The 14,170-nt window shown below is 36.5% G+C and overlaps 1 protein-coding gene across 1 annotated transcript; it reads right to left on the bottom strand.

Annotated features, from left to right (window-relative positions):
* Positions 1-5,451: 5,451 nt before the first annotated feature.
* Positions 5,452-12,132, bottom strand: SLITRK6 (SLIT and NTRK-like family, member 6). Its single transcript, XM_008943051.1, has 2 exons — positions 11,592-12,132; positions 5,452-8,335 (listed from the first exon to the last, which is right to left on the bottom strand). Exon 2 carries the CDS (start codon positions 8,330-8,332, stop codon positions 5,816-5,818), a length of 2,517 nt encoding a protein of 838 aa, XP_008941299.1. The 5' UTR covers positions 8,333-8,335; positions 11,592-12,132; the 3' UTR covers positions 5,452-5,815.
* Between the last annotated feature and the right edge of the window lie 2,038 nt (positions 12,133-14,170).

Raw genomic sequence — 14,170 nt, 5'->3', positions numbered from 1 at the left:
CTACATATGTGTAATTACGAGAGTGTAATTTTGGCTTTGATTTAAAAAATGCAAAAATACTGAGATGCCTCTTACTTTAAAAATAATACTTTTATGAGCTAACAAAATGAATTTTATAGTTTATTTTAAAGTGCATGGTTTTTTGCTAACATTCCATAGGATTTCTGCATATATAAAAGGTTTCAGAGGCCTTTCTGTTTGAACAATTGATTATCTACTCTTCTGTAGTTTATTTAGAGATTAATTATAACTGGAAGAATTTTTAATATTCTTAATTCATAAACCAACATATCTCAAAATGAAATAATCTGGATGAATTGATCTGCAAAGGCAAACAGCAGAAGTTACAATAAATAACATTTCTCCTTGAATATACAAAAATAAGTTGTTTCTTCTTTTCTGTATTCCATCATTCCATTGCATGAACTTAAAGTAATAGTAGAAGTAGTCCTTACAGTAGTAGTAGGAAGAACATATTGTGAATATTTTGAAGTTGATGTCTTAAAACATAAACCTTTGGTAAATGTTTTATGAAACGTGCTGTGCGTGTGTACTTGAACTCCATCTTGGTGAAGCTGAATAAGTTTTAAAAAACAGCTTAAAAAAAGTTCCACATTGCATCTTGCTTTCATAGAGCTGAACAGCATCTGGTGTTTTACTTTCTTCCTCGACGTTAGCTGCTTTCCATTAGACTGTGGCTCCTAAGAATTTGTTTTGTTGTGTCAAAAAGTCAAAGCTGACTGTTAGGAGATGTGCAGGAAAGAAAACACCATGCTGTATAATTTCAGGATGGCAATTAACTTTCCCATATTGGTCCCAGCTACAGTTCACTTCTGTTTCAAGGAACAAAAGGATTTGTTACCAGCTCCTCAAACAAGATCAAGAGTATCATAAAATTAAGAAAATCAAAAAGGGACACATCTTTTGACTTATAATACAAGATTAGTAATAGATCTGTCTTCCCTGTCTCAAATTCAGCAGAGCACAGCAAATGTCAGGTTCCAGAGGAACTGACTGCTGAAGGCAATGCACACACTGCAAAATCTCTCCAAGGAGTAGGTTTCAATTGCAACAGTAGATTATACTGCCAAAGGGTTGTCTACGTCTGAGCAGGAAGTTCTTTAAATGGAAATGAAGGTGTCTGTGTTGGGGAGCACAAGAGAAGAGAAAAGTACATCTTAAGAGAGTTCCTCAGCTGACCTTTTCAATTAAGACAAGTGCTCAGTTGTTTTATTCCATCTTGATTTCAGTGCATCTAGGTGAAACTCGCAGGTTGTGTTGATGTGGCTGATAAAGTATATTGAGTAGACAATGGCATCCTCAGAATGACAATCCAGAATCTCTTCTGATTATAACTTTGACATTCAGTCTCCATTTGCCCTTTGTCACCATTACTTTACTCTGTGAAATAATAGCCTATTTTAGTAACATACTAGAAATGGATCTTTATAAGATGATTTGCCATCCCAGTCAAAGTTATCTTTTCAGTATACAATTAGTAAACTCTATATAGATAAGTTAAATGCACATGCTAAACATCCTCTGTTTGTTCATGCTGGGGACTTCTTTGCTGTGCAAAGAGGGACCAGAACATGATCCTCTAAAACCAATCAGAGACAAAACGACTGCAGGTGAAAAAGTTTTATGTTCAAATCTGGCAGTTTTGACATATCACTGACAAAAAGCATGACTCATTTTCAGTCTGGATTTTGGTTGCACAAAAGTTGATCTAATGGGGAAGAATGGATGAAAATATTTATGAATAGGCAAATACCTTAATTTATGTGTAATTTTAGAGGTTTTTCTGGAAGTTTTTTTTTTTTAGGGGTGGATCTTTTGATTGTTTGGGTTTTGTTTTGGGTTGTTTTGTTTGTTTGTTTGTTTTTCCTGTTCAGAAATTTGGAGGGGCATTACCACAGGTAGTGTATTCAAGAATTGGTACTAAAAATCTGTGTGAAACATACTTATACCAGGAAGAAAAAGAAACACCTTTGACTTCTCTGAAGTCGAAAAGACAAAACAGTTTAAAATAAAATAGTGCAATAAAATGCTTTAATATCTGTTTATTTAGAGAACAGGTCTGTAGTGTTATTTAATGTATTTTCTTTGCTCAGATGTGAGGGGGAAAATGGTAGTGTTAGTTTCCTTGAGGTACCCTAAGAACGGTAACATAGCTGCCACGTACACCAGTCTGCTTGATGAAGCACTGCTCTCACACTCAATTGAACTATCATACTGACAGGAAAAAAATGGATCCACTTGATTGCAAACCATCAAACGTGCTTTGCCTTCCGACCTCCCTTATTCTATCTAAGTGAAGTGTGTCAAACCACTTAACTGTGCCCATCACTGGAAAAAATAAATAAATATGAGAATATGGTTTTAACAACAACAACAACAAAATAATCTGAATACCCCCCCAACTTTCCACAAACATGGATAACAATAAGGTCACATTTCTAATTGTTATAATGAAAATGTTCTGAGGAACTTTTAGAAACAGATACTGCATCCTTCTTTCTTTGTATGTGATACCTCCCTTGTGTCATGATTTTATTTTTATCAGCAGAAGAATAATCATACAAGGCAATTTTTTTTTTTTTTTATGGCAATATAAAGTTTCCTTATAGCTGGAAAAATCACTGTCTGAGAATGTTATTAAATGGTAAGATCACAATGAGACATCTCCATCTTCCTCATACAGACTTTCCACTACATGGCAGTCCAGCAGGGACAGATGATAGGAAAGTGGATGATGTGCCACATTCTAGTGATTCCTGGATACTGCAAAACCACTTGCAGTGTTACAGACTGCCACAGAGTACAGTTGTCCTTATATAATGAACGATATGAATCTCCCTCCTGGGGGAAAGCTGAGCTAAATCTCTCTTTTATTCTGCTGAGTGATGCTCTGATACAGCTGTATAACTGAGTTGCTCTGACGTTAGTTTAGCTCACGCTTCTTTCTGATGCTTTGAGACTTCAATGAAGAAGAATGTTTTGCCACACAGTTGTCCTCAGCATTCTGCCAAGTAACTGTTAGCAGCTAAGCAAAGTGACATCTGTGCATGTGGCAATTGTCTTCAGTCTGAAGCTATTTCTCTTAAATCTCAGCCTGAGGGCCTGAATCATCATCTCCCTGCATCTTGCCAATTTCAGGGTATTATTTTTACACTCATTTTTTTACTAATGGAAATAACTACTGAAATTAAAAACACTGAAATATTAAGTTTTGTTATCAAGTTCCATGTAGATTTTTGGTTCTGTTGTTTGTTGGGGTTTTTTTGTTTGTTTGTTTTTGTTTTTTTTTTCCCCTACATTAATTTGAGATCTCTAGGAATTTTAAAGACAATATTAGCAGGTCTCATTCAATAGTCAAAGCTTTCTAGTTTCTCTTCTATTCACTGAATTCAATTTTTCATTGGATCTTAATTTCAAAGAGTAAAGTTACTTAGAATTTTTTCTCATTGAAACTAAACTGAATGTAGACAACTAGTGTCATTGGGGTGCTCTAAGGCATCCCAGGCTCTGGTTGCTTCTCCAGATCTGAGTATGGCTTTCCATGGGTTCTATGGCATGTTTCTGAAGCCCATTCACATGTCTTGAACATGCAAGGATAGATAAAATAACAGTAGATATCTAACTTTAAGTAGCTGCATTTTTCCTTTTGTCTCTCTCTTAACTGCACAAGTAATACTTAACTATTATCTTCTCCAGAATAAAGGTAGCAATTAAACAAATAAGTTGTCACGAGATTTACTCTTCCTATATTCCCCTAAATACACAGGTTTTCAGAACTAAATTATTCTCAGGCATAAAAAAAGGAAATTATACTTATTCTCTACTGACTGATGTTTTGATTTTTGGAAGTCAACAAATTTGACTTTCATGGTAAGTTGATGACACCTCAAAAATATTAAAAAGGAAGTTGATTTGTTAAGAAAGACAATATGTGGTCAGATCCTCAAATTACAGAAATTATATAGCACCATCAAAGAAATTATCTCTATGCAAATTTGAAAGAACTGAGAATCTGACTTTTGTATGCAATATAGGAAAATTTTCTCTTGGAAACATATGTACAAAGAATATGAAGAACTCACATTTGTATATACAAATAGGTAAGACATCAACAATAAGCTGGGCTAAAGAATTTATCTTTCTAAGCATCTTCAATGCTTGTTTTAGCATACATGTGTAGAAGTAGCAATTAAGCTGCTCTTTCACTCTACAAACAGAAATTAGGAAAAAAAAAAGTTCATGCATAGTCAGTTTACAAAAAATTTGCCTAGGGGAAGATCAATGCACGTCAGAATTTGTGTTTTGGCACCATGTCAGTCATGCACAGAAACTGAATGACCTTACTGCATTCTGGACAAGATGCTTCTGTCCACAGGACGAAAGTGAGAAGCACTGTGTTTAATCCCCAAACAGTTCTCAACTTGTGCATGCAGAAGTTGCTGCCTTGTTTAAAAAGTGACCTTTAAGAAAAAGACATTTAAAAAACTCTTTTATTTCTTTTTCATTGCTAGAGAGCAGTTCCTTGATTTGCTTGAAAGGCAGTCAGGAATAAGCTTTTTCTTTTCTTGTGAGTTGAAAAAAAATACAAAATTATACAGAATAAATAGTAAATATAAATCTAGCAAGAATTCATTGCAAAAATAAACCTGCAGTGTTCTACTTTGTTTACCTATTTTTTTCCACAACACTTTATGTCTAATTTCAGAAAATATAACATATTTCTGTACAAACAGCTAAATACTATTTTTACTCTTCCTCATGTGTGTGTACTGTTGCAGTTTTTCTATCTGGGAGTTGCTTTTCGGTAAGGTGGGAAAGGACCTGTATTTGCATCTGGAAGTTCCTAGCCACAGAAAACTCATTTCCTCCAAGAATATTTAAAGCCAGAACAGAAGTTATTTATATATAGATTGATTAAAACAAAACCAAAACCAAAACCTTATTAAACACAGTAACATATTTACAGCTGATTCTCAGTAGCTCTTCAAATTGCTCAGGATTATGAATTGAAACACCAGTGATGCACAATATTTTATAGCAGCAGCTCAAGAAAAGATTGTCCAAACTTAGGTAAAGCTATCAGATAGGGAAAGTAGCAAAAGGCTTGGTTTTTTTCTTCATTGAAGTTGTTGGGTAAACATAGTTACATATTTTTCCTTCCACATACTGAGACTGAATGCACACGATGAAGTTCTGTGTGAATTATGTAATTATTTGCAGGCTCTGGGTGCATACACAAAAATCTTTGCTTTTTGTGGATTTTTTGTTTTTGTTTTTTTAAAACCAACGTCTAGTAGGACACCATTTTGACTCCTTTCATATGTATTATAAGGTTATGTTAGGTGTAGTTGCAGACAATGGTCATGTATGCAGTGCATGTACTAACCTAACCAATACACTCTAACCTACAAACGCAGGTTTTGTTTCCAAAAAGGAATCTAATTAAATTGAAGGGGAAAAAAAAAAGAGGAAGGGCAACAAATATTTTTCCATAGGTTGGGTACAGAGTAGAGAGTGCCATACACACCTTTTTGAAACGTTGAGGAATATTGCAGTAAGCAATCTTCCCCCTACTGTTCAATCACACAAAGTTCATGTTTAACTTGGGGTGAGACACATTGCCTGCAGACAACCCCATGGCTTCCCACAGTGATCCCTGAGTTTTTTTTGCTAGGATTACTGCTGTGCTTAAGTTCTGACTGTTGACATGTTATTATAAGGCACTTTTATTTACAATGGTTCCAAATTAAAATGGAATTACAGAAATTTGGCCCCAGCCCAACATATTATCATTTCATGTTTGCTGCTCCAGGACTTCCAGGTAGTCAGGCTCAGCATGTAAATTAGCTTTGAGTTCAAAATACTCGTTTTTAGTTTGTTCCAGAAAAACCTTTCTTGGCCTGGAGTACATGAGTGTCTCCATTAGCTTCAGCTCCTCATGTGTTCCAGGGTAACAAACTTCCATGTCAGGCTGGAGCTGGACAATGTTTTTTCGTAGGTACTCCGTGATCCCTAGCTGCTGCAGTTCTCTCTCTTTTTCAAGAATGTTTCTATACAAGCAGCTGGCGTCCTGAAAAGACAGAAACTCAGCAGACTGATCTGTAGCCTTATATTTGATATTTGAACCTGTAAGAGGTGAACTGTTCTCTCTTTCCAGGAGGCTTCGGCAGAGATGTTTGGAATCATTAGCTTCCTTCTCAATTCCCTCCTCCTGTTGCTCAGTATGCTTGGGGCTGAAGGATGGGCTGTGGTAGACCTGAACCATGGGAGTGACCATACGTTGCTCATAAAGAGCTGCAGCTGGGCGTTCCGTTGTGTGGTGTGTGGTCTTGTGCCCATACATGCTGTACTGGAGGTGAACTGGGCTGCTGTCCCTCATTTGCTCATCTGCTTGTTTCTTTTTGTATCGTTGTCGCCGATGCTCTGCTGCACAAAATACAATGGTTATAAAAATAATTAGAAGGCCTAATATTAGAACAGAAAGTGGGACAGCATCTGTAAGGGACCGCAGGAGGGTGTCTGCGGTGTTGGTAGTGGTAGAAGAAGTTGTCACAACTACAAAACTGGCATGAGTTGGTAGGGCAGGGCTGTTTATTAAACCTGGACACAAGACTTCACTGTTCAGGGATTTCAGCTCTTTTTTTGCTAGGTGTCCTGGAGATTTGCAAAAAATTTCACCCATCATTGTATTCTTACTCAGTTTCTGTATCCATTTTTGCAGCCCAACTGAATCACAGGTACAGTCCCAGGGGTTGTCTTCAAGTTCAATTTGTACCAGCATATCCAGTTCGTCCAAGACATTGCTCACAGGCAAATGAGCAAATTGGTTTGTTTTCAGATTCAATCTGGTGAGTGGAACACCTGAAAAGATATGGGGTGGCAAAGTCTGCAGAAGGTTGTTATTTAAGTAGAGAACCTTAAGTTTTGGCATGGCATTAAATGTCCCTGGCAAAACTTCTTTGATGGCGTTATATTCAAGGTACAAGTATTCAAGGTGCTGAAGGCCAAGGAAGAGATTCTGACTTAGCTTTGTAAGATGATTGCCATTGAGATATAACTTCTGCAGTCTGGTCAGATTCATAAAGGATCCTTCCTCAAGGATTTCAATACGATTGTTCCCCAGGTGAAGCATTTCCAGGCTGGCATAGTCCACAAGGTCTGATTTCAGTAACGTCTGAATAATGTTTCCGGCTAGAATAAGCTTTTTAGGATTTGGAGGAGGGGGCCCTAAATCTGATAAGCTTTCAATGTTTCGCTCCTGGCAGTGCATGAGAACTCCTGAGAGCATATGGCTGGTGCAGTGACAGGGGATGGGACAATAGAGTCCTGGAAACTGAGTAGTAGGCTTTGAAGTGTGAAGCACTGAACTCGATTCTCTAGTAGGAGCTTTCAGGATAGGAATTACCTTAGTTGAGAGGTGACTATCGCTGACAGAGGTGGTTACAACCAAGGGCAGTGACCCTGAAGGATCTTCAAGTTCATTAACAGGATGAGTGGGACAAAGCGATTCTTTTTTCAACCGGCTCAAGATGCTGCCTTTGATGACTGGGGGACTGTTGCATACAACATCACCTATTATTGACTGAGGAGGCATGTTTTCTAGCCATATCTTCAGCTGCAGCAAGTCACAGTTACAGGCCCATTTATTGTCTTCCAATTGAAGGTCCAGTATCCTACCAATGTGTTCCAAAAAACCAACATAGGGCAATGTCTGTAACTGGTTTCCACGAAGATCTAAATGGGTCAATGGCACAAAACGAAATATGTTTGGAGGAAGACATTCAATGGCATTATCATTCAAAATAAGCACTTTAAGCCTGTTGAGCTTGCTAAAGGCACTTGCTTCAATCACTGTAATGAAATTGTTGTCTGCTTGAAGAAACTCCAAATTTTCCAATCCGTTAAACATATCTTCTTTAAGGGTTTCTAAAGAATTGTGATTGATATGAAGTTGCTTAAGAAGGCTGAGACCATTGAAAGCCCCAGGCTCAATATCTGCAATATTATTAAAACCTAGATGCAGAGAGATAGCATTAACAAGGCCAGCAAAATCATTGGCATGTAACATAGTCAGGCCATTGTTTAGCAGATTAAGATGGAAAGGCCGTGATGGTGGGACGTTTATTTCTGATACCATCTTGATGCCTCTTTCTTCACAGTTTATAATCATGGTATCATCCTTTTCTTCACAGGAACACAAACTCTGACAAGATCCTCTGACTGAAGAAAAAGGCGGCTGTGACTGGAAAGGATCAGATGCAATGACAACTGAATAGAGAATAAAAATCCAGAGCTTCATCTTGCCCTGCATGTTCTATAAAAAAAAATAAAAAAAGATAAAATTAAAAAAAAAAGGAAAAAAGGAAAAGTAATAGAGTTATGATTTCACAGAGTGGATTTTTTCTGGGTTGGGGGGGAGAAATAAACATTCTTAGTACTTGCCATTGAGCTAGCTCACCTTTCAAACAATAAAGTATCGTGCAAAGCATTTGAATGATTTTCTAAGCAGAAAAGAATATATTTTAATGTAGTGAATCAATAAACATAGTCATAAGGGATGTGCTGCAGTACTTGCATACTGGTACACCAAAGTAGGAGATAATTAGGAGCGTGCTGTCTTTATGTAGATACCATACAGAATGTTTTGCCAGTGGACAGCAGTAATGTTACTGGCCCAAGTAACTTATATCAAAGCTAATATAGTATTTTTGATCATTGTTTTGTGTCACCATATGGCACTGTGAATGTTAAGAGTAGGTCACTAAGTTCAACTTAATATTATCCAGTTGCCAAAGAGAAGAAATAAAATTTGGTTTGATTCAACAATGTGTTGTGAGCAAAAAGCCCATTCAGCCAAGATACATAATGCAGAACAAAAGGAAAGATTCTCTGTATATATATAAAAAGGTATTTCCTCTACAGTCCTTGTACCCCAAAACTGAAAAGGAAGTAAATAAAATAATTCTTTTTCTTTACTTAAAATTCAATGCATATGTTATAGTTTGTGGATATTTAGTGAAAGCAGGAACACAGAACACAGTACTGTAATATGTTTGTAATAATTATGTACACAATGAGAAAGAAAAGAGAGAGCTAACAAGGCAGTACATGTCAGAAGAAATAGGCAGGCAAGGGGTAAACTTTGGTTTAGATTAATTGTTAGACTCCTTCCAATGAATATAATCTGTAATTACGACACCCCCCCCAAAAAAATATCTGACATGTATATGGAACTAACTGGGCATGGAACTAATATGTAATGTATCTTAAATTATCATCTGTCAAGCTGATCTTGAACTTTGCAATACCTGGTAAATGCATCATTACAGTACAACTGTGGAGTCTTGAGCAGAACTTGCATGTTGAAATCAAGCATTTGTTATCATTGGATGGAACTAATTTATATTACACTCCATTCAAGATTCTGTTTCTTTCTGTCAAGGCTATTTAACTAGCAAGAACAGTGGTAATTCTTGAGATATGAGATGGAGTGAAATCACTGTTTATAATCTTTAATAAAATATTTCCACATTTCCTAAAAAGAAAAAATAAATCTTACAAGAGATGTAAATTAATTAGTTGATTTAAAACATATGAACTTTTATGGGGTGCGCTACTCGTTCTAGGACTGAACTAAGCAGGTATCTTGAGTAATCCATCTAATAAAGGTCACTTGATGTTTCAGAGGAAACTGTTGTGACATGGACTACAGAATGTCACTACACTATTCACCAGGTGAAGTGTTAATTTCTGAAAGATTAGAACCTTTTACAAGGATCTATTCAATTACACGCATGAACATTCTTACAGTGCAGCCACATGACTTGGCATCTCATCAATGCCTATTTTAATTATAGTGTACCTTTCTTACTAGCAACACCATTTCTCAGGGCTTCCCTTAAAACAAATTCCAGGCACTTAAGTGCTGTGGTATGAGTATTACACATGCACACACACACAAAGGCAACAAGAGCAAATGTGTGCACATTGAATCATGGGGTTTTTTTCCCATTAATAGTTCCTGATAAGTGGGAGTAGGTGTATGTGTTTAGAAGCAGTAAGGACAATTACAGTGTGTGAAAGTGTCCCTGAAAATATGACCTTTTATCTCTGTTGCAATAGAACAAATAATTTTGTTGTCTGATATAACACTCTTTGAACTCCATCTGCCTGTGTTTAATATATATGCCATTAAGTTTGTTTTCCCACTAAGTATTGGTTAAGACACAAGGCAAGATGTTATTTTGAAGTATGCAAAATAATTCTAGGATTATATTATGCTAGAGATTTATTCCTGCCTCACGTGCATCAATACCCTTTCTAGTGACCCAAGTTAAAAAATGCAGGCTTTTGACACAGATGCCAGAGTCAAACCTACTGTACAACTAATTAGGCTTTATTTCTGTACATTTTTTCTTTGTAGGAATTCCAGCTTCAATCTGCATCAAACTCAAACTGCACTTATAAAGTCCCTGAGCAAAATGAAATTAAAAAAAAAAAAAAATCTGAAAACCATGTTGCATTTTAGTGCACATTGAGAAATTAGGTTATAAAAATGAAAGCCTTCCTCTCAGAGATGAAAGTAACAACATTTGTAACCAATTGGAAAACATTCCCATTTTAATCATCCTCATACTTTGCTGGGCATCATTGCCAGAACTCTCAGACACACACATAAACATAGCAAAAATTAGTAAGAGAGTTGTTTTCTTTTTTCCTTTCTGCAATTTTTCTTAATTTGAATACTCATGAATATGTAACGAAGCTCTCAGTGGGTTCTATCGTAAAATAAATCCTGCTTTCAACTAACAGATGAACATTGAACTGAAAGGATTCACAATATAATAAAATTTAATTTACCAGACTTGGCAGAGCTGGCCTTTTTCTGTTTCATGTGGCAAGGTTTTTCAGCAAATTCTACGTGGTAACTTGAGTTTGTTCATTTTATCTGCTTTCATGTCAGTCACTTCTAACTGCATGCTGTAACTAAGCTTTTAGCAGTAGGAGTTCTAAAAGGCTAAAAAATGTCACTGTCCTTTCTACAAGGCAGAGCTGAACACTTTCAGAAGTAGTCACGTTATAGCAAAGACATCACATGCTTAACAAGTAATAATGTGTGTTTAAAACATTGAAATAGCATTTTACTTGGGAGTTTGGTTGATAGGTTAGTTGTTTTAACTGAGCTTTTTAAAAAATGCATGCTGAGGAATTTCAAAGCCACAAGCTAAGAACTGGTAATTTCTAAAAGCCTTCAGGATTGTTTATTAAATTCTGAAGGGAATCACGGTCAGATGATGCGTTTAAGACTATTCTTGTACTTCAGGAAATAAAAACAAACACCCATTCCTTCTCCCTCAAGGGATCTGAAATCAGCGTTTCCTTAATACACACATACTACACAGTTGGCAGTTGGAATAAATGCACCTGGCAGACTGTTTGAAACACTTTATAAACAGCCATCGTTTCACATAGAAGTTGTAAAAAAGTCATGCAGAAAAATAAATGCAGCTCGTACTAAGAAATGAGTTTCTCATTTGTTAAGCTAATTAACTAACTGGAATTTCTCTTACCTGCACAGCAGCAACACTCCCTGAAACTCGCAGTAATGCACAGTTAGAGCAGCTGTTTCTATGGATGTAATTTTTCCCTGTGAAAAATGCACTTTTTCTTCTGAGTTTCACTTTTCTGCAAGCTCTGGTAATACTACAGCTCCATAAAGTTAAAATCCTTGTTCAGGAGACAAAGTACAAAGCATTCAATTGAAAAAAAAAATCTTCCAGGCAGCGTGCACATTAGACCAGCGTGTAAGCAGTTGTCCTTTTTCCTCAATTAAAATTCACAGCATACTTCACAGCTATGCTGACTTTTCTGCATATAGTTAACTGTTTGCAAGCATTTGGATGCAGTAAACAAACAAGATGCTCGACAGAGCTTGACTTGATCACTTGGTTTGGCAGATTTTTAGATCGAAGCTGCTTCTGTGTTCTCTCTGCTCTTTCTAGTCTTTCCTGTTAGCTCAGTTTGTTATTACTCAGATTGCCAGGGGCTGGGAGGTAGGCGTAAATAAAGAGACTTCTTGGCTTTTGACTCAGCCTTTAAGCCCTTCCCCACCAGAGAGCTTTCATCTGCCAATGTCATTTAATACAAGATACAGCTCCACCTTGAGACAGATCAGCTCCTCCTCCGCCTGCAATTTCTCTCACCTCCTTTTTCCCTCATCTGAGTGGACCTCGGAAAGTAAAATTCAGCTAAATACCTTTTAGACTGCTGAAGGTCTGTTGGTGGCTGATTTTGCAAAACAGTAAACACACACTGCACTCTTGCAGTTTGTTCTCTTGGGCAGATCTTGCATTTAGTTTATATCTGCAAATCCTTGCTTCAGAAACTGAATGCATTCCAGCCCAAACACTCTCCACAAAACACACCACAAGGGAAACCTTGTCCTCTGGATAAAATATGTCTATCACAATCAAGTGCAGGATTATTCAAATGTATAAATGAGGCAGCACTGCTCTCAGTCGAGTCTGCTCAATGTGACTGGGGTAGGGATGAGTATGTACAGTTGTACATACTTCATTCCTGAAAAATAAAAAATATCATTGTGGAACATTAGTGCTTTTGCTTGCACAATGATGCCGCTAGTCCTTTTTAAAACGACCCATCTTGTCCTGTAGGAAGAAAAACTGTTTTGACTGAATAGTCAGTTTTACAGCTCTTAGTGTGTTGATCTGTATCCGTGAGAGACTCTATTGTATTTGCATGAAAAAAGTGTTTTGATTAAAAAAATGTCTTGTTTAGGGGAGGCAGGGGGGATGTTCTTAAAGGCATGTATCATGTTTAAGGCATTATTTTCTTTGTGCTCATAAACAAGTAATTACAAGATAGAGTAGGGCTACAGGAAAATGTTTTTTCCATGCAAGGAAGATTTTCCTCATCCCTCCTGCACTGCATGGGGTGGTTTTTTTTTTGCAGTGCAAATGTTACTTCCTTGTTCATCCCACTGCCAGAGCCACAAAACCTTTTGGTGAGGAAGAACAGATCTGGTGCTGCATTTACCCTGCAGGGTATACCATTTCTGTATTGTTCTTGTTGTGTCATGGATTACTTTACAGATTATTTATGACCCATCAGATTCAGCAAATTAGGAAAATAATAAAAAAGGTAAAATATTCTTAAGAAACATGAACATTTTGAATTCCATTCTATGCAACATATAGCTTATTTGATTGCATTTTGCTACTGCTGCTGAATCTTACCGCTCTATCTTGTAGACATTTTACTCTTAAGGCTCAAATATTCTCAGCTGTCTGTGTCCAGCCAAATAAATCATTACATTCTTTATTCATTTTGAATTTATGAATTGTAAGTCAGATTCTTTCTAATTTTTACTAATCATTTTACATGTGCTCACACTTCGTTTGTGGTTGATTATTTGAGATGTAGTATATCTGTATATACAGATACTCATATCAGAAGTGAAAAAAAACCCCATCATTCCTTGCTTTTCAAGGAATTTCCCAGTTAATTAATTTCAAGTTAATATCTGCAAGAGCAAAATCTGATCACAGAAATATTTCCACAAATCAGCTGCTAAAATAGGAGAACATTTCCTGACCACACACAATTAAAAAACACTGAGAAAGGTTCTCAATAACGTTTGTCATTCCACAAACTGTGTATTTACCAAGTTTATGAAAATGTGAGTAACAATTGCTCTTCTATCACAATTTTTATGAATCATTAAGCAGGTTATTATAAGGAATGTGATTCTGCAAGTGCATCTGCATGGCCAGTGTTGAGCTGACATGGAGTTTGTACCCTGTACTTTAAACATTTACCTTTGTCACTTGCTCTGACAATTTTAAAATTTGTGAAGCTGTATAAAAAAAAAATATCTGAAGCTGTCAGGATAGGTTACTTCCAAAAAGGCCTTAAGCTTTTATGTCATTTCTCTTTACTTCTTCACAAAGTACAGCTTTTCCATAGGTCAGAAATGAGACCATACCCCTCTAACTATACCTATATTGTGCAGAATCTGCCCCAGCTAGTCAATTTTCTTTCTTATCCATATATACAGGTAGACATAGAAGCTTTAATGATATCAAGCATGTAGGCCTCGTGTAAAATCCTTAGAAGAGGATGTTCTACT

This window comes from Merops nubicus, unplaced genomic scaffold, assembly GCF_000691845.1.
Source record: "Merops nubicus isolate BGI_N331 unplaced genomic scaffold, ASM69184v1 scaffold15456, whole genome shotgun sequence".
Taxonomy (NCBI): Eukaryota; Metazoa; Chordata; class Aves; order Coraciiformes; family Meropidae; genus Merops; species Merops nubicus.
The sequence above is the reverse complement of the archived record's forward strand: the minus strand, read 5'-3'. Positions and strand labels throughout refer to the sequence as shown.

Bases quoted from the DNA above. Each gene is read 5' to 3' on its own strand.
- SLITRK6 (XM_008943051.1), bottom strand. From the start codon at position 8,332: ATGCAGGGCAAGATGAAGCTCTGGATTTTTATTCTCTATTCAGTTGTC.